The sequence below is a fragment of the Siniperca chuatsi genome, linkage group LG22 (genome assembly GCF_020085105.1).
Source record: "Siniperca chuatsi isolate FFG_IHB_CAS linkage group LG22, ASM2008510v1, whole genome shotgun sequence".
In the NCBI taxonomy this organism is placed as follows: Eukaryota; Metazoa; Chordata; class Actinopteri; order Centrarchiformes; family Sinipercidae; genus Siniperca; species Siniperca chuatsi.
In genome coordinates this window covers 21,981,611-22,007,148 of record NC_058063.1, presented here as the reverse complement: position 1 = coordinate 22,007,148, position 25,538 = coordinate 21,981,611, and the positions used below count along the sequence as shown (strand labels likewise).

Sequence of the window (25,538 nt, the reverse complement as noted above, 5' to 3'; positions counted from 1 at the left end):
TTTGACTGTCATACCTCAAACAGTTTAAAAACAGAAGTTTTGCTAAACAACCACACCTTACCATGTTTACAGTGCAATGGAAAGACTAAGCTCTGTACTCCAATAATTTAGAGTATAAAGATAAGCCTGTTATACACAACAGGGCTTTATCCTTTCTGTTTTGCAGAATTCGCATTTTGAATCAGGCTTTAAAAATAAAACCAAAAATTCACCTCTTCACATGCAGAATAAACTGTTTTGCTGGACAGTCCAGTTTCTTCCCTTTCTGGACATGGAGCCTCTTTTTGGTATATACATGTTCCAGAGAATGTCCCAGACACTTCCCACTGTGAGCAACACTGCATGCAGCCCTAGCTAAGGTTGGGCTGGATGACGCACCAGCCCAACCCATTTTTTCGACGGACTCCTACAGCCCCGCCTTTCGTTGATCCACCCGTTGATCAGCTCACCGTGGCAGAGATGCTAGGACCCTGGACTCCATCCGCAACACAGGGGAACATGGCCTAGATTATATGCCTCCAGTTGACCAGTGTATTGCCTCACTGATCCTCTCAACAGATGAGATGCTAAAAGATAAAGCCTGATGTCCCAGGCCACAGTGCCTGGTAACTGACACCCTTCTCTCGAGGGCATATGATATGGCTGCCTGGATGCTCCCATGTGAAGGCCAAAGACCGTGAAGAGAGTTGGCTGACACAAATGATGCAGCACTTCAGGCCTTAGTGTTGATGACCAGAAAGCTTGGTCAGCTGATGTCCACCCTCATCCTGACACGACGTCAGGTGTGGCTCGCACAGGCGCCTATGTCAGACGACTGTAGGCAAACCCTGCGAAAACTCCCTGTTGTGCCAGTAGTTTGGGCCAGAAGCAGAAAGAGCGTTGGAGCGCAGAAAACAGTCAAGTCAGGGATCAGAAGCCTGGGGACATTGGGGTAGGGGCATGGGAAACATGGTGCACGAGACCCACACCGCACACAGCAACTAAACCCAGCACCGCAGCCCTGGCAACATACCCAGGTTTCTGCAGGCAGCTGGAACCAGCCCAGATGTGGTCAGCCACCACATTGCCGACCCTAGCAGTGGGTACAAGGGCATGACCAGCGCCCCCAAATAAACCTTGAGGCACATGCTGAGGGCCTTGGGCTGACGGTGGGCAGATTTAAACAGCAGCGCTTTACTTTACACAGTTGCGTAGCCCCCTCAGGGTAAAGCGCACTACAGCATGAGACCTGCCACTGGTCCTGCAAGCCTTGAGCAAGTCACCCTTTGAGCCTATGGCAGGGGTGACCCTGAGTAATATGTCGATGAAAACTGCCTTTCTTCTGGCAGTTATGACAGTCAAGCGTGTGAGTGAGCTCCACACACTTTCTTCTGTTAGTCGTATGTGCCTGCGGTGGAAGGCAGATGGTTCTAGGGTGATGTTGTGGCCAAATATTTCCTTCCTACCTAAGGTCTTGTCACATTATTCGGGCAGGCATACCATTCTCCCCCGTTTGGATCCGAGGTGGTGGAAAGGGCCAATTTGTTGTGTTTAGTTTGGGCATTGTAGTTGTACATTGGGGCAACGCAGAGCTAAGGGTGGTCAGAGCAGTTGTTTTTCTGCTACAGCAGGAAAAACAAGGGATGTGCACTGTGTAAGCAGAGGCTCTCCCACTGGGTTGTTGAGACAATCAGACTTATGAGGCAAACCTGCCCCCTCAGATGTCATCTATTATTCTACCGGGGGGGTGGCCACATCCTGGACAGCAATGAAAGGGGTGCCACTATCCATGATCTGTGCAGCGGCGTCCTGGACAGCACCTTGCACCTTCTCAAGGTTTTTTTGCCTTAATGTTGCTTCTGGATCCACACTAGCATCAGCCATTCTACCTTTGGCTGCTGCAGTTGACCAGTAGGCAGGTGTCTGCTTCCTCGTTACACTGCTGGTATGAGGCATCCACTTTGTTTACTGACACTAGCAGTCAGGAAGGAATGAAACAGAACGGAAGATACGAAAGTCACTATGGTCCTGCAACCTGGGCAGAGCGCGAGGAGACATATCCACTTGGCTTACTGCTGCTGGCAGTCATCCAGGAATTCACAGAACCATAGTTCCCTTCGTAACTTCCGGTATCTTCAGAGTAGTTCTCCACTTGCCAAAGCTGTCTCAGTTTGCTAGTATCATTCAAGTTGCCATACCTAGGATCATAAGAAATGGCCATTTACACACATTAACCAAAAGTGTGGCTTTCCAGCAGGGTTCCCTGTTCTTGTTCCGAGGTCACAATTGTAGAAATATGGCCACTGCTTCTCTACAGTTTTATAAAAGATAAAGGCACCCAGGATATAAGACGTTAACCCAAAGAGCAAAGATTAACGTTATTGTCCAATCATACTGTGATTTTACTTGACTCACTCTTACTCTCTCTCACACAAACACACATAACTCTCATACACTCGCTTGCCGATTATAAACTGAACAGCTAACGATAAGGTGCGATTCACTGTATCAAGCGTTCTGCACGTGGGGCTTATTTACCAAAAGAAACCTGTTAGCTTGTTAACAGTTAGCTGACATTAGCTACCCAGTAAATTTCATCCAATATTTTAATGGCACATGATATGGGGTACATGTTATGACATTCTAATGTTTGCATTGCTGGATAATGCAAATTAAAAGTAGTAACCTACATTATTTGTACAAATGAAATGACGGATCCTGTGGACACGTACCATAACAACTGCAATCACGCTAAGCAGTCACACTGGTTATCAATATGGTAAGTCGCCACAGGTTTTCCCAATCTAGTCATGTGCGTGTTGTAAATAAAACACCAAGGATAAAGACAGTGGGTGACTTAAAACTTGAAATAGAGCAGTGCAAGCCTTAAGTGCAGCATCAAGAAGATTGTATAATGTAACTCAGTAGTTAAGAATTAAAATAAACCTAAAAATTATAAGAAGGAATTATAAGAATTTAGGAAAATTTGTGTATTCCATTATGGTCATTTTAGCCTTATTCTTGAGTTGCTACCCAAGCAGTGTGAAACAGATTTGGGAGCAAATAAAAGATAAAAATAAAAACATTATTCAAAGTGATAAGTAAGCTTACTTTCATATCTTATAAGTACAGCAAGTACAAGGCATTAGTGCTTCAAACAGTCTCTGTTGTAGGATGATATTGGTTTACAAATGCACAAGGGTTCTGTCGGTCTCTGAACACTCTTGCCCTCCTCAGAGACCCTCTCACCATCCGTGTACAAAGTTTTTTTAATTCTTTTTTATTCTGCACACCGAGCTCCACAGGATCTTCTATAAATGGTGATGCCATTTTCCAAGAGAATTGATTAGCCAGTAGTCTATATAGGCAGTACTTTTATACGTGTTGATCTCTTATCTCGAACATGAGCAGGTATGGTGTTCAGCATGAGTTAGGCTGAGTGAGGCGATATACCACCGTAAGAAGTGAACCACCGTCGTAAGACTGAAAACCCAGGGTTAAACCTGAAGTTACCGTGCTAACCCCAAATCCTGCTTCGTAGTTCAGGCCCCTGGTCTTACCAAATTCTTGTGTTCTGTCAGCGCAGAACACACTCTGCCCATTGAGTGCAATAGCTTGGGGATGCTGTGGTGAAGCCAGCTGTCTGTGAAGATGTGGGCACAACAGTCTCTGCTCAAACCATGATCTTTTCCTAAACCAAAACAAGTATTTTTGGTGCTTAAACCTAACCAGTGTGACTGTTTCACAACGATAACTACGTATTAAATAGGCGTCTCATACAGACACTGAAGCGTACCTTGTGTGTCTGAATGAGACGCTGAGTAGCGTGAAAGCAGTGTCAGTTTTTGGTGACCTGGGAATGAAAACGGTGATCTGAAAAAGGGAATCCATAGATGGGTTACTCAGAAATTGGCAACCTTTACACAGATACACATGTATATAAATAATAATAACTACTACAAACTATTATAAAGTCTATATATCAAGATTCAGGTAATTTCTTTTTATTGATTTTAAATTGCATTTTTAATCCGCCAAGTCACATAAATCACAAAACATTTTATTATTATTGATTTTACAGGTGGCACTGAAAGCCAAGATACCTGCGGCTTTGATTTCAACGCTCTCTTCTAAAAAAAAAAATCTGTCTCTAAATAGGTGGAGACAGATTTAAGCCTGCTCAGGAATGGGTGAATTACTTATTTTACCTAAATAACAACTTAAAGCATTTTTTTAATACACTTTATCTCTGGTCCATTTTCAGAGCTGCAAGATGCTTCACCAGACAGACGGACTGTCCCTTCAGTCTCTACTCAGACCCCTCAGTGTTTTCCATCTTCTCCTGATACACTCTTGTAGAGGTAACTCCCACACAAATGCTCACATTTAGGCCTTTGGATCCAATATAATTCCACATATCATCATATCATATAGGCATCAATGAATGCTATTAAATGTAAAGACGGCTGTTGAGAGATTTGGAACACTGGCTTTTTAGTTATTCAAACACTTTTCCAGAGCCAGAAAACCAAAGTGTTGCAGTGGCATTCAGTACAGCAGGTCAAATATTTAACTTGTTGTCTCCTGATATTTATTGTCATTACAAAGTGACAGAATTACTTCTGGCTGTGTGACAGCAAGTGGATGAAGCCTAGGACTGGGTTCCCTTTGTATCTACATGGAGCAACCCTGTCTTCTTGAAATGACATTTATATACTACGAATTACTTTTTACAATTACATTTAATCAGGGAATTTAATTGCTACCAGGATGATGTTCAATGTTTTTTCCAGCCCAAGAAGTGCTAAGTTCATATACTAGACAGAAGTCATAGGGAGGTGGTCAGCTTGATGATGGACTTACAAAGTGCAGGATTTCCCCACCAGAGACTGGGGTTCACATACCCTGTGCTTTGGTGTTGACATTAAAAACACTGTGGGTAAGGTTAGGGGAAGATCATCATGTTGGATAAATGTTAATACAGAAAACTCATCCTGGCTCGTGATTCAAGTCTGCCTTGTCTAGAGAGCTTTGACCATGATGACCTTTCCCTGACTTTAATGTGTGTTAATAAATGTTTTGAGTTGCCTAAAGAGAACCATAAACTATATAAAATAGAGTTTTTGGTTATATATAAAATAGTACCAATGTTAATCATGCTGTAGTTGCTACTATGTTGATAAAAATGTGATTGGGCACATTCCATTCCTCTCAAAAGGTTTTTTGTGTAGCAAATAATATAATTTCTGGGAGATAGGATTGGATACCTACTTATGTTCATTAAACTGGCATTGCCATGAACGACTTGTCTTTATCCCACTAATTGTAGAATATGGACTGATAACTGGAAAAATTATGATGTCATTGATGGTTCAACTTAGCCATTCTCTCTCCCCTCTCAGTTTTCTAATTGATGTACGGCAAATACTGCTGCTATACTGATACTACACATTAATTTACTTTTGAAGGGTCTGTATTATTAAAACAGTGTCTTGGTAGCTGCTTTCTACTGCAGGAATAATAAACAGATATATATTTCTTTCCAGGTCAGTCTCAGCTGATTGGTTCATCTCAGCCAATAGTAGCAACACTTGGTGATGACATCATTTTGCCATGTCATCTGGAACCTGCGGAAGATGCTCTTGGTTTGACGTTGGAGTGGACGAGACCTGACCTGAACCCCAGATTTGTTTATGTGCGGCGTTCTGGTCAGGAACTTGTGGGTAAAAAACATGAGTCCTTCGAGGGAAGAACATCACTGTTCATCGATGAGCTGAAGATGGGAAACATTTCACTGAAACTATCCAAAGTGACACTCGCTGATCAGGGAACATACAGATGTTTTATTCTACAACTGGGATTGGAAACTTTAGTTCAGCTAGTTGCTGGTAAGTGCATACATAATGTTTTTTTTTTCATGGTGCGTGTTTCAGTCTTTATGCCTCCAGGAAAGGATTTTAGTAGGATTAGCTTTATTTATACAGCACCTTTCTGAAACAAATGCCATTTAAAGTTCAGAATTCAACAGTTGTGTCATTAAATAACCACCTTTCAGGATAATTAATTCATTTTGATAATTTGGTCATGCACTATGTATGAGCTTTCACGTCCACTAACAGCACTGTAATACATTTTTCCTTTTGCTCAGTATCGGGTGCTGTCTCCTCACCAGTCATAACTTTAGCAGGGATTGATGAAGCCACCAGTGGGGTGATTTTACAGTGTGAGTCTGCAGGCTGGTATCCAGAGCCTGAGGTGCTCTGGCTGGACGGTGAGGGAAAGCTCGTCTCTGTTGGACCTACAGAGACCGTCAGAGGTCCTGATGACCTCTATACTGTCAGCAGCAGAGTGACTGTGGAGAAGAGACACAGCAACAACTTCACCTGTAGAGTCCAACAGCAGAACATCAACCAGACCAGAGAGACACACATCCATGTTCTAGGTAAACATGATTTTTAAATTGTATGATGATGTGTTCATTGTTTTGGTTTCAAATAGCTGAGGTCTGGTTTTCTATAAATGCCATGTTATTCTGTGTTTTATCATTTCAGATGATTTCTTTGAGGTCCAGTCCAGTTATTCTCCTGTCACAGTTGTTTTGGCTGTTAGTTTGGCTGTTTGCATCGTGTTTAGTTCTGCAGTTGTCTTTTTTGTGTGCAAATGGAGACAAAAGATCAGTAAGTCACAAATTAATTGCAGTGCTTTGTAAATGTCAAGTTATCGTTTAGGTTTTGTGGGGAATAGTGATATGAATTGTGTATTTGGGTAAATATAATGTCATTTGATCAAAATGTCAGTATTTTACAGGTTATGGTGTTGATATAAAATGTAGTGGTTGGTCTACTTTTATTTGTCAAATTGTCAGGTGTCGTATTTTTATAACCTATTTTATAACTCATTTTAGACTGAAATGTCTCATATGCTGTGATACTTTCCTATAATGCAAGTAAATGGTTTGATTCTATTCTATTTTACACAGAGACCAAGAGAAGCCGCTCTGAAGAAACTTTGGTAGGGACACAAAATGTTTTTCAAGAACAATAAGGTTCATCTCTTTATCTTAATCCCTCTGTATTTATTGAGATGTTTCATCTCTGCTGTTTGAGGCAGACTAAATGGATTGACTGGAATTACCTAAATGTGTATCATATGAAGTCACCTGCATTGCGAAGCTCTTAACAGCTGTGCACATGCAGCCACTCTTGAGTGATGTCTCAGGAAACATAAAAATTAAAGAGTGTTCATGAAAATACTTGTAGGCTGGAAATGAACTGTCATTGTTCTCAGTGATCACTCACATGCTTTAATAAATGAGCATGTTTGTCTTCATCGCTATCTCCTCACTCTTAGATGGAGGGAAACCGAGCTGCACCAGCCAGCTCCTCCTGGTTGGTAAGTGGTCCAATCATCCAATCTGAGGTTCCTAATATATAAAATAACCAACCCTGTCTCCTAGAAATGACGTTTATATACAACTAATATGCCACAGCAAATCTGGCTGGATTACGTTACCAACGCGCATTTGTTGCCTCAACATAACTACAGGCGAGACTGGACGCCAACCTCGGTCTCTGCAGTCCAAGTCCTGCTTTGACCGGCCACGGACCACCTCCTGTGACTACAGTGAGGTACATAAAGGCAGTGCTTCAGTCATTCGAAGAAATGTTGCCTCAGAACACAATCCAGGCAGCGACCACAGCGTGATTGGGAATATAATCTAGAGTATGTAAACATACTTTCTAGGAGACAGGGTTGAAAATAAAAGACAGAGGAAATGCAAATCCTTTACTTCATATCCTTATTTTTTCTCTCTCTCCTTCCCTGCTTCTCAGACCTCGTGGAATTTGTACAAGTGGTTCAAGGATGAGCATCAGAGGAGAGTGGAGGCTGAGACGAAGGTTCATCGTTGTATTTTCTTCATATAAGACTTCTTTCCAGCTTACTACTTGTTTGTTTTCAGTTCTCCTTCAAATGTGTCCCAGCTCTATATCATCTTTAGTTCATTTTCAAAGTGACAAACCTCTTAGACCCAAGAACCAAAAATGGCAGGAAACATGATATGATTTCCAAAGTGTTAACTTGTATGTGTTAGTCCAGCAATTTATGTTTCCTCTCTGTAGTTCGATGGTACAATGATTTAAAGCAGCTATAATCAATATTTTTATGTTCACAATGTATCAAATGTCAATGTGAAAACAATGTCACAATGTGAAAGGGCTCGCTCGTGGTGATGAACATACAGAGAATTATCAGCTGAATCTGCAGCTTTTTAGCAAGTTTCAGCTCGTTGTTTAGCTGTCCGACCTGAAACTTTACTGTTTTGGTTACAGACTATTTGTAAGAGAAAAGGTCTCTCATCTTCTGTCTTTATCTTCTCTCTCCTCTCAGGTGGACAGTCTGACAGCTGATGTCCAGAAGCTCAAAGACGAGAAGGAGCAGCTGATAAAGGAGCTGGAGACCAAGAATAAAGAGGTTCATCCTTTAATGATATTGATTTCTTTGTTTTTAGTTTTAAATCTCACAATTACTGCTTTATTGTATCTTAAGCTTATTTAAATATATAACAACGTCAACCACACAAAGAGTCCGAGTACTTTAACTCTGTAAAATGAAACTGAAGCCATTGGGATTTGGTGACTTTGGCTTTACTTCCTCGTTGTTTGGGAAATCTGAAATGAATCTGAAACCAGGAACTCAAACTACATGAGAACAAATCTGAGACACCAAATAACTTTTCTGAGGTAATAAATCACAACCTCCAGCCAATCAGGAATGAGTTTGCATCCAGACCAGGATGTGATGTGCACTAAATAAAGTAGGAAATAAAACAAAATGTCTCATCTTGTCTCTCATTATTTCTCTTTTCCCTCCAGCTGCAGGAAGAGAAGACCAGAAGGGAGGAAGCTGAGGAAGAAGTGGAGAACCTGAAGACGGAGCTGCAGACCAAGGTTCATTTTTTTACATAAAGCATTGTTTATTAATTTAGCTGTTTTCATCTCACTTTCTTTTCATCTTCTTCACAAATTATTGATATTAATCTGAAACCAAGAACTCAAAGTACATGAGAACAAATCTGAGACACCAAATAACTTTTCTGAGACTGAACAGACCCAAGTGCCACTGCTCTCCATACAACAAGAAGTCAGTATGACCATTGTCCTCTCAGACAGAGAAGCAAAGGGAGATTACTAATTGAGTGATTTGAATTTGAATTGTTCCCACTCGCGTCTTTCCGTTGACTTTGGATGCTTTCGTCTACAATGTGCCTGGAGTCTGTGTGAACACACCTTACTGTAACAGCAACATTTAGAAACAGCTCATTCTGTTGTCAGTTTAGTTACTGAAATCTTTTAAAACAAACATGAAAAGATTGCAAATTACAAATGACCATATTTATTTCCATCACTGTCGTAAAAAAGAGAGTTCACATATGTCTATTTCTTGTGCATCTATGTCTGATAGTGATTTACAGACAGTTGTATTCAGCCAGTCAGTGTTGAGAGGGAACACAAAAGATGGAACTATTCACCAACTACAAAACTGCAGCTTTTCTTTAACATGAAGACTTCACCTCTCTGTTATACTTGAACTAAAATGCTGCACAAATCAGACCATGGAGGACCTTCCTGTCATGTCTTATTGTTTATCTAAACTGGCATTCTTTAATAAGAGAAAAGGTCTCTCATCTTCTGTCTTTATCTTCTCTCTCCTCTCAGGTGGAAAGTCTGAAAGATGTCCTGAAGCTCAAAGAGGAGAAGGAGAAGAGTGAAAAGCAGCTGAAAAAAGAGCTGGAGACCAAGAATAAAAAGGTTCATCTTTTAATAATATTGAATTCTTTGGTTTTAGTTTTAAATCTCACAATTACTGCTTTATTGTATCTTAAGCTGATTTAAATGTTTAACAACACAAACCACACAAAGAGTCAAAGTATTTTAAGATTAATATTTAATTGAAGCCATTGTGTTTTGGTGACTTTGGCTTTACTTCCTCGTTGTTTGGGATCCCACAGACGCCCGCTGTTATATGGATACAAATAATATTAATAATTGCAAAATCAACCATTTTTTTAATTAAATAGTTTTTTCTTTTCTTCTGACCTGAAAATATAAAGAAATGTTTTCTAGTGGTAACCGTTCTGTTTGCCACTAACTGGACTGCACATTTGATGAAGGTGACAAAATACAGAAATGAGTAGAAAGTATTGTTATTACACCAAATGAGAAATATTTCATGTTTTATATGTTATAAGGTCTATGCATGAACTAATATATATTCCTTCAACTGCCTAAAAGTCATTCACAGACAAAGTTTGCTATCCTACACAGTCACGTTACTTATGTTTGGGGTCAGTTCGAGGTCGAACTCCCTGTTTGACCTCTTTTGAACAAACTGTTATAAAACTCCAATAGGAGAAATACAGATTGACTTATTTGCACAAATCAGACCATGGAGGACCTTCCTGTCTTGTCTTATTGTTTATCTAAACTGACATTCTTTAATAAGAGAAAAGGTCTCTCATCTTCTGTCTTTATCTTCTCTCTCCTCTCAGGTGGAAAGTCTGACAGCTGATGTCCAGAAGCTCAAAGAGGAGATGGAGAAGAGTGAAAAGCAGCTGGAGACCAAGAATAAAGAGGTTCATCTTTCATTGATTTTTGTTTCCACCCATGTATTTGTTGGTTTTTGGTTTTAAATCTCACAATTACTGCTTTATTGTATCTTAAGCTGATTTAAATATATAACAATGTCAATCACACAAAGAGTCAAAGCACTTTAACTCTGTAAAATGAAACTGAAGCCATTGTGTTTTGGTGACTTTGGCTTTACTTCCTCGTTGTTTGGGAAATCTGAAATGAATCTGAAACCAAGAACTCAAAGTACATGAGAACAAATCTGAGACACCAAATAACTTTTCTGAGACTGAACAGACCCAAGTGCCACTGCTCTCCATACAACAAGAAGTCAGTATGACCATTGTCCTCTCAGACAGAGAAGCAAAGGGAGATTTTCAATTGAGTGATTTGAATTTGAATTGTTCCCACTCGCGTCTTTCCGTTGACTTTGGATGCTTTTGTCTACAATGTGCCTGGAGTCTGTGTGAACACACCTTACTGTAACAGCAACATTTAGAAACAGCTCATTCTGTTGTCAGTTTAGTTACTGAAATCTTTTAACTCAAACCTGAAAAGATTGCAAATTACAATTAACCATATTTATTTCCATCGCTGTCGTAAAAAGAGAGTTCACATATGTCTATTTCTTGTGCATCTATGTCTGATAGTGATTTACAGACAGTTGTATTCAGCCAATCAGTGTTGAGAGGGAACACAAAAGATGGAACTATTCACCAACTACAAAACTGCAGCTTTTCTTTAACATGAAGACTTCACCTCTCTGTTATACTTGAACTAAAATGCTGCACAAATCAGACCATGGAGGACCTTCCTGTCATGTCTTATTGTTTATCTAAACTGGCATTCTTTAATAAGAGAAAAGGTCTCTCATCTTCTGTCTCTATCTTCTCTCTCCTCTCAGGTGGAAAGTCTGAAAGATGTCCTGAAGCTCAAAGAGGAGAAGGAGAAGAGTGAAAAGCAGCTGAAAAAAGAGCTGGAGACCAAGAATAAAAAGGTTCATCTTTTAATAATTTTGAATTCTTTGGTTTTAGTTTAAAATCTCACAATTACTCCTTTATTGTATCTTAAGCTGATTTAAATGTTTAACAACACAAACCACACAAAGAGTCAAAGTATTTTAAGATTAATATTTAATTGAAGCGATTGTGTTTTGGTGACTTTGGCTTTACTTCCTCGTTGTTTGGGATCCCACAGACGCCCGCTGTTATATGGATACAAATAATATTAATAATTGCAAAATCAACCATTTTTTTAATTAAATAGTTTTTTCTTTTCTTCTGACCTGAAAATATAAAGAAATGTTTTCTAGTGGTAACCGTTCTGTTTGCCACTAACTGGACTGCACATTTGATGAAGGTGACAAAATACAGAAATGAGTAGAAAGTATTGTTATTACACCAAATGAGAAATATTTCATGTTTTATATGTTATAAGGTCTATGCATGAACTAATATATATTCCTTCAACTGCCTAAAAGTCATTCACAGACAAAGTTTGCTATCCTACACAGTCACGTTACTTATGTTTGGGGTCAGTTCGAGGTCGAACTCCCTGTTTGACCTCTTTTGAACAAACTGTTATAAAACTCCAATAGGAGAAATACAGATTGACTTATTTGCACAAATCAGACCATGGAGGACCTTCCTGTCTTGTCTTATTGTTTATCTAAACTGGCATTCTTTAATAAGAGAAAAGGTCTCTCATCTTCTGTCTTTATCTTCTCTCTCCTCTCAGGTGGAAAGTCTGACAGCTGATGTCCAGAAGCTCAAAAGAGGAGAAGGAGAAGAGTGAAAAGCAGCTGAAGACCAAGAAACAAGAGGTTCATCTTTCATTGAAACTGATTTTTGTTTCCACCCATGTATTTGTTGGTTTTTGGTTTTAAATCTCACAATTACTGCTTTATTGTATCTTAAGCTGATTTAAAAATATAACAACGTCAACCACACAAAGAGTCAAAGCACTTTAACACTGTAAAATTAAACTGAAGCCATTGTGTTTTGGTGACTTTGGCTTTACTTCCTCGTTGTTTGGGAAATCTGAAATGAATCTGAAACCAAGAACTCAAAGTACATGAGAACAAATCTGAGACACCAAATAACTTTTCTGAGACTGAACAGACCCAAGTGCCACTTCTCTCCATACAACAAGAAGTCAGTATGACCATTGTCCTCTCAGACAGAGAAGCAAAGGAGATTACTAATTGAGTGATTTGAATTTGAATTGTTCCCACTCGCGTCTTTCCGTTGACTTTGGATGCTTTCGTCTACAATGTGCCTGGAGTCTGTGTGAACACACCTTACTGTAACAGCAACATTTAGAAACAGCTCATTCTGTTGTCAGTTTAGTTACTGAAATCTTTTAAATCAAACCTGAAAAGATTGCAAATTACAATTAACCATATTTATTTCCATCGCTGTCGTAAAAAGAGAGTTCACATATGTCTATTTCTTGTGCATCTATGTCTGATAGTGATTTACAGACAGTTGTATTCAGCCAGTCAGTGTTGAGAGGGAACACAAAAGATGGAACTATTCACCAACTACAAAACTGCAGCTTTTCTTTAACATGAAGACTTCACCTCTCTGTTATACTTGAACTAAAATGCTGCACAAATCAGACCATGGAGGACCTTCCTGTCATGTCTTATTGTTTATCTAAACTGGCATTCTTTAATAAGAGAAAACGTCTCTCATCTTCTGTCTTTATCTTCTCTCTCCTCTCAGGTGGACAGTCTGACAGCTGATGTCCAGAAGCTCAAAGAGGAGAAGGAGAAGAGTGAAAAGCAGCTGAAAAAAGAGCTGGAGACCAAGAATAAAAAGGTTCATCTTTTAATAATATTGAATTCTTTGGTTTTAGTTTTAAATCTCACAATTACTGCTTTATTGTATCTTAAGCTGATTTAAATGTTTAACAACACAAACCACACAAAGAGTCAAAGTATTTTAAGATTAATATTTAATTGAAGTGATTGTGTTTTGGTGACTTTGGCTTTACTTCCTCGTTGTTTGGGATCCCACAGACGCCCGCTGTTATATGGATACAAATAATATTAATAATTGCAAAATCAACCATTTTTTTAATTAAATAGTTTTTTCTTTTCTTCTGACCTGAAAATATAAAGAAATGTTTTCTAGTGGTAACCGTTCTGTTTGCCACTAACTGGACTGCACATTTGATGAAGGTGACAAAATACAGAAATGAGTAGAAAGTATTGTTATTACACCAAATGAGAAATATTTCATGTTTTATATGTTATAAGGTCTATGCATGAACTAATATATATTCCTTCAACTGCCTAAAAGTCATTCACAGACAAAGTTTGCTATCCTACACAGTCACGTTACTTATGTTTGGGGTCAGTTCGAGGTCGAACTCCCTGTTTGACCTCTTTTGAACAAACTGTTATAAAACTCCAATAGGAGAAATACAGATAGACTTATTTGCACAAATCAGACCATGGAGGACCTTCCTGTCTTGTCTTATTGTTTATCTAAACTGGCATTCTTTAATAAGAGAAAAGGTCTCTCATCTTCTGTCTTTATCTTCTCTCTCCTCTCAGGTGGAAAGTCTGACAGCTGATGTCCAGAAGCTCAAAGAGGAGAAGGAGAAGAGTGAAAAGCAGCTGGAGACCAAGAAACAAGAGGTTCATCTTTCATTGATTTTTGTTTCCACCCATGTATTTGTTGGTTTTTGGTTTTAAATCTCACAATTACTGCTTTATTGTATCTTAAGCTGATTTAAATATATAACAATGTCAATCACACAAAGAGTCAAAGCACTTTAACTCTGTAAAATGAAACTGAAGCCATTGTGTTTTGGTGACTTTGGCTTTACTTCCTCGTTGTTTGGGAAATCTGAAATGAATCTGAAACCAAGAACTCAAAGTACATGAGAACAAATCTGAGACACCAAATAACTTTTCTGAGACTGAACAGACCCAAGTGCCACTGCTCTCCATACAACAAGAAGTCAGTATGACCATTGTCCTCTCAGACAGAGAAGCAAAGGAGATTACTAATTGAGTGATTTGAATTTGAATTGTTCCCACTCGCGTCTTTCCGTTGACTTTGGATGCTTTCGTCTACAATGTGCCTGGAGTCTGTGTGAACACACCTTACTGTAACAGCAACATTTAGAAACAGCTCATTCTGTTGTCAGTTTAGTTACTGAAATCTTTTAAATCAAACCTGAAAAGATTGCAAATTACAATTAACCATATTTATTTCCATCGCTGTCGTAAAAAGAGAGTTCACATATGTCTATTTCTTGTGCATCTATGTCTGATAGTGATTTACAGACAGTTGTATTCAGCCAGTCAGTGTTGAGAGGGAACACAAAAGATGGAACTATTCACCAACTACAAAACTGCAGCTTTTCTTTAACATGAAGACTTCACCTCTCTGTTATACTTGAACTAAAATGCTGCACAAATCAGACCATGGAGGACCTTCCTGTCATGTCTTATTGTTTATCTAAACTGGCATTCTTTAATAAGAGAAAAGGTCTCTCATCTTCTGTCTTTATCTTCTCTCTCCTCTCAGGTGGACAGTCTGACAGCTGATGTCCAGAAGCTCAAAGAGGAGAAGGAGAAGAGTGAAAAGCAGCTGAAAAAGAGCTGGAGACCAAGAATAAAAAGGTTCATCTTTTAATAATATTGAATTCTTTGGTTTTAGTTTTAAATCTCACAATTACTGCTTTATTGTATCTTAAGCTGATTTAAATGTTTAACAACACAAACCACACAAAGAGTCAAAGTATTTTAAGATTAATATTTAATTGAAGTGATTGTGTTTTGGTGACTTTGGCTTTACTTCCTCGTTGTTTGGGATCCACACAGCGCCCGCTGTTATATGGATACAAATAATATTAATAATTGCAAAATCAACCATTTTTTTAATTAAATAGTTTTTTCTTTTCTTCTGACCTGAAAATATAAAGAAATGTTTTCTAGTGGTAACCGTTCTGTTTGCCACTAACTGGACTGCACATTTGATGAAGGTGACAAAATACAGAAATGAGTAGAAAGTATTGTTATTACACCAAATGAGAAATATTTCATGTTTTATATGTTATAAGGTCTATGCATGAACTAATATATATTCCTTCAACTGCCTAAAAGTCATTCACAGACAAAGTTTGCTATCCTACACAGTCACGTTACTTATGTTTGGGGTCAGTTCGAGGTCGAACTCCCTGTTTGACCTCTTTTGAACAAACTGTTATAAAACTCCAATAGGAGAAATACAGATTGACTTATTTGCACAAATCAGACCATGGAGGACCTTCCTGTCTTGTCTTATTGTTTATCTAAACTGGCATTCTTTAATAAGAGAAAAGGTCTCTCATCTTCTGTCTTTATCTTCTCTCTCCTCTCAGGTGGAAAGTCTGACAGCTGATGTCCAGAAGCTCAAAGAGGAGAAGGAGAAGAGTGAAAAGCAGCTGAAGACCAAGAAACAAGAGGTTCATCTTTCATTGAAACTGATTTTTGTTTCCACCCATGTATTTGTTGGTTTTTGGTTTTAAATCTCACAATTACTGCTTTATTGTATCTTAAGCTGATTTAAAAATATAACAACGTCAACCACACAAAGAGTCAAAGCACTTTAACACTGTAAAATTAAACTGAAGCCATTGTGTTTTGGTGACTTTGGCTTTACTTCCTCGTTGTTTGGGAAATCTGAAATGAATCTGAAACCAAGAACTCAAAGTACATGAGAACAAATCTGAGACACCAAATAACTTTTCTGAGACTGAACAGACCCAAGTGCCACTGCTCTCCATACAACAAGAAGTCAGTATGACCATTGTCCTCTCAGACAGAGAAGCAAAGGGAGATTACTAATTGAGTGATTTGAATTTGAATTGTTCCCACTCGCGTCTTTCCGTTGACTTTGGATGCTTTCGTCTACAATGTGCCTGGAGTCTGTGTGAACACACCTCACTGTAACAGCAACATTTAGAAACAGCTCATTCTGTTGTCAGTTTAGTTACTGAAATCTTTTAAATCAAACCTGAAAAGATTGCAAATTACAATTAACCATATTTATTTCCATCGCTGTCGTAAAAGAGAGTTCACATATGTCTATTTCTTGTGCATCTATGTCTGATAGTGATTTACAGACAGTTGTATTCAGCCAGTCAGTGTTGAGAGGAACACAAAAGATGGAACTATTCACCAACTACAAAACTGCAGCTTTTCTTTAACATGAAGACTTCACCTCTCTGTTATACTTGAACTAAAATGCTGCACAAATCAGACCATGGAGGACCTTCCTGTCATGTCTTATTGTTTATCTAAACTGGCATTCTTTAATAAGAGAAAAGGTCTCTCATCTTCTGTCTTTATCTTCTCTCTCCTCTCAGGTGGACAGTCTGACAGCTGATGTCCAGAAGCTCAAAGAGGAGAAGGAGAAGAGTGAAAAGCAGCTGAAAAAAGAGCTGGAGACCAAGAATAAAAAGGTTCATCTTTTAATAATATTGAATTCTTTGGTTTTAGTTTTAAATCTCACAATTACTGCTTTATTGTATCTTAAGCTGATTTAAATGTTTAACAACACAAACCACACAAAGAGTCAAAGTATTTTAAGATTAATATTTAATTGAAGTGATTGTGTTTTGGTGACTTTGGCTTTACTTCCTCGTTGTTTGGGATCCCACAGGCGCCGCTGTTATATGGATACAAATAATATTAATAATTGCAAAATCAACCTTTTTTAATTAAATAGTTTTTCTTTTCTTCTGACCTGAAAATATAAAGAAATGTTTTCTAGTGGTAACCGTTCTGTTTGCCACTAACTGGACTACACATTTGATGAAGGTGACAAAATACAGAAATGAGTAGAAAGTATTGTTATTACACCAAATGAGAAATATTTCATGTTTTATATGTTATAAGGTCTATGCATGAACTAATATATATTCCTTCAACTGCCTAAAAGTCATTCACAGACAAAGTTTGCTATCCTACACAGTCACGTTACTTATGTTTGGGGTCAGTTCGAGGTCGAACTCCCTGTTTGACCTCTTTTGAACAAACTGTTATAAAACTCCAATAGGAGAAATACAGATTGACTTATTTGCACAAATCAGACCATGGAGGACCTTCCTGTCTTGTCTTATTGTTTATCTAAACTGGCATTCTTTAATAAGAGAAAAGGTCTCTCATCTTCTGTCTTTATCTTCTCTCTCCTCTCAGGTGGAAAGTCTGACAGCTGATGTCCAGAAGCTCAAAGAGGAGAAGGAGAAGAGTGAAAAGCAGCTGAAGACCAAGAAACAAGAGGTTCATCTTTCATTGAAACTGATTTTTGTTTCCACCCATGTATTTGTTGGTTTTTGGTTTTAAATCTCACAATTACTGCTTTATTGTATCTTAAGCTGATTTAAAAATATAACAACGTCAACCACACAAAGAGTCAAAGCACTTTAACACTGTAAAATTAAACTGAAGCCATTGTGTTTTGGTGACTTTGGCTTTACTTCCTCGTTGTTTGGGAAATCTGAAATGAATCTGAAACCAAGAACTCAAAGTACATGAGAACAAATCTGAGACACCAAATAACTTTTCTGAGACTGAACAGACCCAAGTGCCACTGCTCTCCATACAACAAGAAGTCAGTATGACCATTGTCCTCTCAGACAGAGAAGCAAAGGGAGATTACTAATTGAGTGATTTGAATTTGAATTGTTCCCACTCGCGTCTTTCCGTTGACTTTGGATGCTTTCGTCTACAATGTGCCTGGAGTCTGTGTGAACACACCTTACTGTAACAGCAACATTTAGAAACAGCTCATTCTGTTGTCAGTTTAGTTACTGAAATCTTTTAAATCAAACCTGAAAAGATTGCAAATTACAATTAACCATATTTATTTCCATCGCTGTCGTAAAAAGAGAGTTCACATATGTCTATTTCTTGTGCATCTATGTCTGATAGTGATTTACAGACAGTTGTATTCAGCCAGTCAGTGTTGAGAGGGAACACAAAAGATGGAACTATTCACCAACTACAAAACTGCAGCTTTTCTTTAGCATGAAGACTTCACCTCTCTGTTATACTTGAACTAAAATGCTGCACAAATCAGACCATGGAGGACCTTCCTGTCATGTCTTATTGTTTATCTAAACTGGCATTCTTTAATAAGAGAAAAGGTCTCTCATCTTCTGTCTTTATCTTCTCTCTCCTCTCAGGTGGACAGTCTGACAGCTGATGTCCAGAAGCTCAAAGACGAGAAGGAGAAGAGTGAAAAGCAGCTGAAAAAAGAGCTGGAGACCAAGAATAAAAAGGTTCATCTTTTAATAATATTGAATTCTTTGGTTTTAGTTTTAAATCTCACAATTACTGCTTTATTGTATCTTAAGCTGATTTAAATGTTTAACAACACAAACCACACAAAGAGTCAAAGTATTTTAAGATTAATATTTAATTGAAGTGATTGTGTTTTGGTGACTTTGGCTTTACTTCCTCGTTGTTTGGGATCCCACAGACGCCCGCTGTTATATGGATACAAATAATATTAATAATTGCAAAATCAACCATTTTTTTAATTAAATAGTTTTTTCTTTTCTTCTGACCTGAAAATATAAAGAAATGTTTTCTAGTGGTAACCGTTCTGTTTGCCACTAACTGGACTGCACATTTGATGAAGGTGACAAACCACAGAAATGAGTAGAAAGTATTGTTATTACACCAAATGAGAAATATTTCATGTTTTATATGTTATAAGGTCTATGCATGAACTAATATATATTCCTTCAACTGCCTAAAAGTCATTCACAGACAAAGTTTGCTATCCTACACAGTCACGTTACTTATGTTTGGGGTCAGTTCGAGGTCGAACTCCCTGTTTGACCTCTTTTGAACAAACTGTTATAAAACTCCAATAGGAGAAATACAGATTGACTTATTTGCACAAATCAGACCATGGAGGACCTTCCTGTCTTGTCTTATTGTTTATCTAAACTGGCATTCTTTAATAAGAGAAAAGGTCTCTCATCTTCTGTCTTTATCTTCTCTCTCCTCTCAGGTGGAAAGTCTGACAGCTGATGTCCAGAAGCTCAAAGAGGAGAAGGAGAAGAGTGAAAAGCAGCTGGAGACCAAGAATAAAGAGGTTCATCTTTCATTGATTTTTGTTTCCACCCATGTATTTGTTGGTTTTTGGTTTTAAATCTCACAATTACTGCTTTATTGTATCTTAAGCTGATTTAAATATATAACAACGTCAACCACACAAAGAGTCAAAGCACTTTAACACTGTAAAATGAAACTGAAGCCATTGGGTTTTGGTGACTTTGGCTTTACTTCCTCGTTGTTTGGGAAATCTGAAATGAATCTGAAACCAAGAACTCAAAGTACATGAGAACAAATCTGAGACACCAAATAACTTTTCTGAGACTGAACAGACCCAAGTGCCACACACACACACACACACACACACAGGGAAGTAGTGCACTGGTTGTTACACCTGAGTGGTGCAGAGGAGAAATCCCTCTCCAGTATATTTACAGTATAAATGTGCTCAGAGTAAACAGGTTTAACCTGAGACGAACTCTGTGCACATTAAAAGGTAATAAATCACAACCTCCAGCCAATCAGGAATGCGTTTGCATCCAGACCAGGATATGATGTGCACTAAATAAAGTAGGAAATAAAACAAAATGTCTCATCTTGTCTCTCTTTATTTCTCTTTTCCCTCCAGCTGCAGGACGAGAAGACCAGAAGGGAGAAAGCTGAGAAACAAGTGGAGAACCTGAAGACGGAGCTGCAGACCAAGGTTCATATTTTTACATAAAGCATTGTGTATTAATTTAGCTGATTTAATCTCACTTGCTTTTCATCTTCTTCACAAATTATTGATATTAATCTGAAACCAAGAACTCAAAGTACATGAGAACAAATCTGAGACTCCAAATAACTTGTGTGTGTGTGTGTGTGTGTGTGTGTGTGTGTGTTGTCTCCCTCTCAGCAGGACAACAGCAGCTCTGCCAGTCTCAGTTCAAGAGGAAACGTTCAGTAGGTGAATTCACGTTTGCTGGATTTCAGCACTATTCACCGTTCAGCATGTAGGTGTTCTGGTGCAATAATCAACTATTCAAAACATGTTTTGTTTGAAAGTGGTTAAAAATCTGCTTTTGTTTTATTGCCGCTGTTTTCTGTGTGCATATTACTGAATATCAACTCTTCATTGTCGAGGCAAAATATCATTCTGAAAGCTCCAACAGTGAACTGTTGTAAAGACAAACGGTAGATATGACCTGTTTTTTGGGACTCCACTGTCTGTAGCCGTGGGTCCCATTCCCAGTGTACACGCTAACACCTGTTTGTGTATATATATCAATACGTGTATGAGAATGTGTCTCTGCTGTGGAATTATATTATTCTGATGTGTTTGTAATGACGTGACCTGCTGACAGTTGGCTTCATGTGTGTTTGTTCAAGCCTGAGATCATTGACTGGGTGCACCTGTAGAGTAACCCATATACAGGGCGACTCTCCATGCATGCTTCATTTTGCACTGAGGACTGAAGCGTTTGCACTTCTGCACTCTTGCACATTTCCTCACTGTCTGTCCAGCCCTGTAATGTACTGAATAGAAATACTTCAAATCAAGACTCCAGTCTGAACCTCTTTGTTCTCTGTGTGCGAGTCCTCCCCTGCTGCAGCACAAAGACAAACGGTCAAATAAATCCATCTCCAAACCAAAATGTGGGCTAACATAACTCTGGAGCTTTTATTTTGTATTTTTGCTGGATTGAATATTTATATTAAAATGCGATCTTCACAAAGAGCTTCACACATGTACATTTACAGTAACGTCACAGCCGTCTTCTGGATCTTCTTGACAGTAAAGATATTTTATGTTATTCTACGTTTTGTGTTGTTTGTAATCAGTTTAGGATTCCCTGCTCCTCTGTTCTGTAATGACCAGACGAAAAGCATAAATACATGTTTGAGTTCAACCCTGTGGAACTCCAAGTGTTTTCAAGAGTCCAGATGCTGATGTTCATTTTTGACAGTATTTGCTTTGACAAATATCAACTTCCAAATATGTTTTTTAATTTGTCCTGTGAGATGCAGCTTTACAGTTTATGAATACAGATTTAATTTTGTATTTATAGAGTGATATTTGTACATTCTTTGATGTTTCGCAAAGTTAGTTGTGCTGACAAACTTTTGTTAACTTAAAACCACTCATTGTATAAAATTCAGTTTCACCCAAAAACTGATGTGTCAGCCTTTTATTTGGCTCAGTAGAGCCCAACATTTGGTAACAGTTTACATTTACATGATCCATAACAGTTTAGTTAACATTAATGATCCTTGGTTACGAAACAAAAGAGTCTAAGAGTCTACAGCAGTGGTTCCCAACCGTTTTGAATTTAAACCCGTTAAACTGAAGCAAAGTCTTCTTGTGACTCTGAATAAGCGCCTGCAGAAGTCTACCAGCTGAGACCAGTTCAACTAAAAACTTATTTTTTCTTTGTGTATTTGTGAAATTACAAATCTCTGCTTATGTTTTTTACCAAAATATCCAAGTCAGAACCTTCGTCGCAAATCTGCTGATTTAAGTCTTTCTTATATATGGAGCTTATTTTTCTTTTGTTTATCAAAATAATGACAATAAGAATAAATGAAATTAAATCTAATGCAGAACCTCCAAATCGGCTTTGTTATTTTCTCGTTAAGTGTTTCTTGTTTACTGGGCTAATTTTCTTTGTTCACCTAATGCAGAACTTTCACTGAAAGTCTGCCGATTTAACTCAAACGTCTTTATCAAAATACGTAACATGAATAATGTTGAGAGTCCTGAGGAGGGAAAGTGACCCAGTACTTCACAAGAAAAAAACAATTAGTGGAAAATCTGAAAATAATCATGACTCTGTGCAGCAGAAACCTTTTCCTTCCTGTTAATCATCTCATGACCCCTTGTGGGGGGTTTGACCCCCAGGTTGGGAACCACTGGTCTACAGCCATGCTAGCAGCCATGTGAGGCTGCACTATAAGGCGTAGCTGTGCTTTGAGCTATATGCTAAAGTCAGCATGCTAGCATGCTCATAGTGACAATGCTAACATGCTAGCAGGTATAATGCTTTTAACCTTTCGAGGTTGTTCTGCTATTTTGGGACAGGCTAAGCAAAAAGGCAGGTGATGCAGTAACAGCAGAACGTTAAACAGGTGCAAATGTGAATATTATTTGTGTAGAACTCTGAGTTTCCCACGGTGAAGTAGTCCCACCAGCAGCAGCAGCAGAGCCACCATCACGATGGTGAAAACAGCCCTCAAGAGGAGAAGAACGGAGAAGAAGTGATCCGAGAAGGGATAAGTCTCTCTGTAAAGGGCTGCAAAGACAAGAGAATACATCTGCTGTAACGCCATGGCAGTATTACAAGTGTGTAACAGGCTGTCTCTACGGGCCGCTGTAGCATTACTACATAATAATAATTGAGCTGTCCTCGCACTGCAGACACGCTAAAATTAAATCATTTAAATCAAATCTTAGCTATTATAAATTTGAAGAGTGCAATGTCTCACCGCTGACAGCCAACCAGCTCTCTGGGGATTCTCCAACATCAGAGATGTTGCACTTGTAGAGTCCTTCATCGGACTTGGAAACACCGTGGACAGTCATCTCTCCTGTAGAGCTGTTCCCCATGAGGAGGCCATCTTTGTAGAAATCAGCTGTGAGGTGGGAGGAAGTCATCTTGTTTCTGCAGCGCAGAGTCACGTTGTTTCCCTCTTTCACAGGGAGGACAGGACTCTCCAGGATCACAGAACCAGCTGAAAAACAAAAGGTTTTATAGCTTTTTTTCACATTTTATGAAACACACTTGTTTAATCAGTTTGTGGGAGTTAGATTAGAGGATTGATATCAGTTAAATCTCTTTTAGCTCAGTTTTTTTTTCCTGAAGATAATCTCGTTTCTTCTGAAAAGCTGCATACCAAAACTCTCAACATGAGCACGCTAAATATTTAGAAACTTTTCACAATATGTAATATTTTGATTTGAGTCACCTTTCTATTCAAGGTTCATTTATGAACAAATGAAGACCTATATCATTCATTATATTACTCTACACAGACAGACATACAAGTTTAAATGATTTGTATCAACCTTAAAACGTGGGTTCAGTTTGGAGATGAAAAAGAAGTAATGTATGACACACACAAAAAAAGTAAAGGTGTATCTTTAGGATGAAATATTTGCTACCCACCATCTTTTGATTATAGCTCTTCTGAGACATATCGCTTAAACAGAATGATGACAAACGTCACTGGACAGGAAAATAAAGAAAACTGTCTCAGCGAAGATACATTCATATGCAGAGTATATCAAACTTAAAGGAAGAAATGGAGAGACCTGGGCATCATACTCACACAGTCTGATGCAGAGAGCTGTCAACTGCTGTAACCTCCATGTTGTCTTGTTGTTGCTGTCTGAGCATCTGGACTGATACAGCACAAAGTAGGATGTGAGAACTTCCCTCTTCCTGGGCAGTTTCTTTCTGATGCTGTTGGAAAGTTGGGGCCAGACTCAGTGGTTTCAGCATAGAGCTATATTTGAAACCTTGATTTAATATGTAGCTAATTCCATAATTATAACAATGTAAATAAATGCAGTGATCATATTGTTCACTGTAGCACTCCAATAATGTAATGAGACCCACCACACCAAACTAAAGCTCCATGCTGTGCGGTTTCCTGTTGGCCAGTTGTAGCCGCGACTCAGTGGTGCAGCATCACAAGCAGCAGCGTCATGCATACTGACCAGTGCGCTGCTGTAGATGTAATACACATTGGGACAGTAGGTGACCGTTTCCACCTACTTACTGTTGAAATAGACAGCATCTCACGAGTTGCCGCAGAGTTTGTTGTTATCTGATGGAGATTGGGCGGGTTCGATCAGCGTCCAAACTCTGCTAGTGAGCTGTACAAAACCAATGTGAAGAAAGAACTTCGTGATATCCAGCATCCTGCAGGGCAAATACGAGTATTTACAGATGTCACATATTTCTCCCATCCTTCTTCCTCTTTATCTCCATTTACCTCTTTGATTTCATTTCATGATCTCTTCAGTCTCTCAGTCACAATGTGAAAAATCACCAAAGATGACGATGCAGTTGAAAGCGCACTGCAGCTGGAACTGTTAGTTAGGGAACATCATAAAAGAGCAATACAACCCATTTCAATCTTTAGTAACTTTCTTTGCTTTTCAACATAAAAATCTCAAACCACTGCCACTGTAGAGAGTGACAGCTCTCTCAAACAAACAAAACTCAACAAATCATGGTTGTCAATTATGGAATATACAGGACTATATTCAAATGATAATGTAAACTAGAAAATGCAATTCCACAACAGCAATATCATTTTCCACATATGTATGTGTTATTTGAGTAAATATGAAAATGAAAATGCAATAATCCAGTTTTAATTTTCACACACTTGTATGGGCTTTATTAAAATGTTGCACCCGACTGTACAGTGGACAATATTCAAATGTTAATTCAAATTTGAAAATTAAATATAAAGAATGTAACCTTATTTTCTATTTATGCAAGCAAAATTTAAGTCAAAATGAAAATGTAAATACAGTTTTCTGGCCATTTGAAAATGAAAACTGCATTTGACATGTCATTTTCAAAGACTTAACCTGCTGTACAGTGGACAATATTCAAATGCAATAAGCAAAACTGTCGTAAGGCGAGGTGCTGTATGGAGGTATGTGGACCCAAAAGCAGATGACGAGGAAGCGGAAGTAGCTGGATGACTACCGTGTTTATTGTTGGGTGGAATGTAGGCAAGAACAGGCAGAGGTGAGCAGACAGGTAATGAGCAGACAAAATCCAAAATCCAAAAATCCAAAATCCAGAATCCAAAATCCAAACAAGACAGGAGAACAAAGAATCCAAGATAACACAATCACAGGGCTTGCA

At 38.4% G+C, this 25,538-nt stretch overlaps 2 protein-coding genes across 26 annotated transcripts in view; both read left to right on the top strand.

Moving 5' to 3' along the window:
- LOC122870137 (butyrophilin subfamily 3 member A2-like) overlaps positions 1 to 21,826 on the top strand; it is a 53,062-nt gene extending 31,236 nt beyond the window's left edge. For 3 of the 25 annotated variants that reach the window (XM_044183969.1, XM_044183967.1, XM_044183961.1), the window contains 8 exons: positions 8,853 to 8,927; positions 9,696 to 9,788; positions 10,529 to 10,612; positions 11,512 to 11,604; positions 13,334 to 13,429; positions 14,170 to 14,253; positions 20,303 to 20,377; positions 20,570 to 21,826. In XM_044183969.1, coding sequence (XP_044039904.1) covers positions 8,853 to 8,927; positions 9,696 to 9,788; positions 10,529 to 10,612; positions 11,512 to 11,604; positions 13,334 to 13,429; positions 14,170 to 14,253; positions 20,303 to 20,377; positions 20,570 to 20,620 — 651 coding nt within the window. In that variant the 3' untranslated portion in view covers positions 20,621 to 21,826. Of the gene's footprint in view, positions 1 to 5,525; positions 5,868 to 6,127; positions 6,422 to 6,530; positions 6,657 to 6,958; positions 6,991 to 7,329; positions 7,372 to 7,811; positions 7,878 to 8,367; positions 8,452 to 8,852; positions 8,928 to 9,695; positions 9,789 to 10,528; positions 10,613 to 11,511; positions 11,605 to 12,344; positions 12,430 to 13,333; positions 13,430 to 14,169; positions 14,254 to 15,151; positions 15,247 to 15,986; positions 16,071 to 16,973; positions 17,070 to 17,805; positions 17,890 to 18,794; positions 18,891 to 19,630; positions 19,715 to 20,302; positions 20,378 to 20,569 lie in introns of those variants that run through there. The other 22 variants (XM_044183959.1, XM_044183958.1, XM_044183973.1 and 19 more) reach the window with 20 other exon arrangements.
- LOC122870704 (butyrophilin subfamily 3 member A3-like) overlaps positions 1 to 25,538 on the top strand; it is a 44,002-nt gene that overhangs the window by 4,592 nt on the left and 13,872 nt on the right. The gene's annotated exons all lie outside the window — the stretch shown is intronic.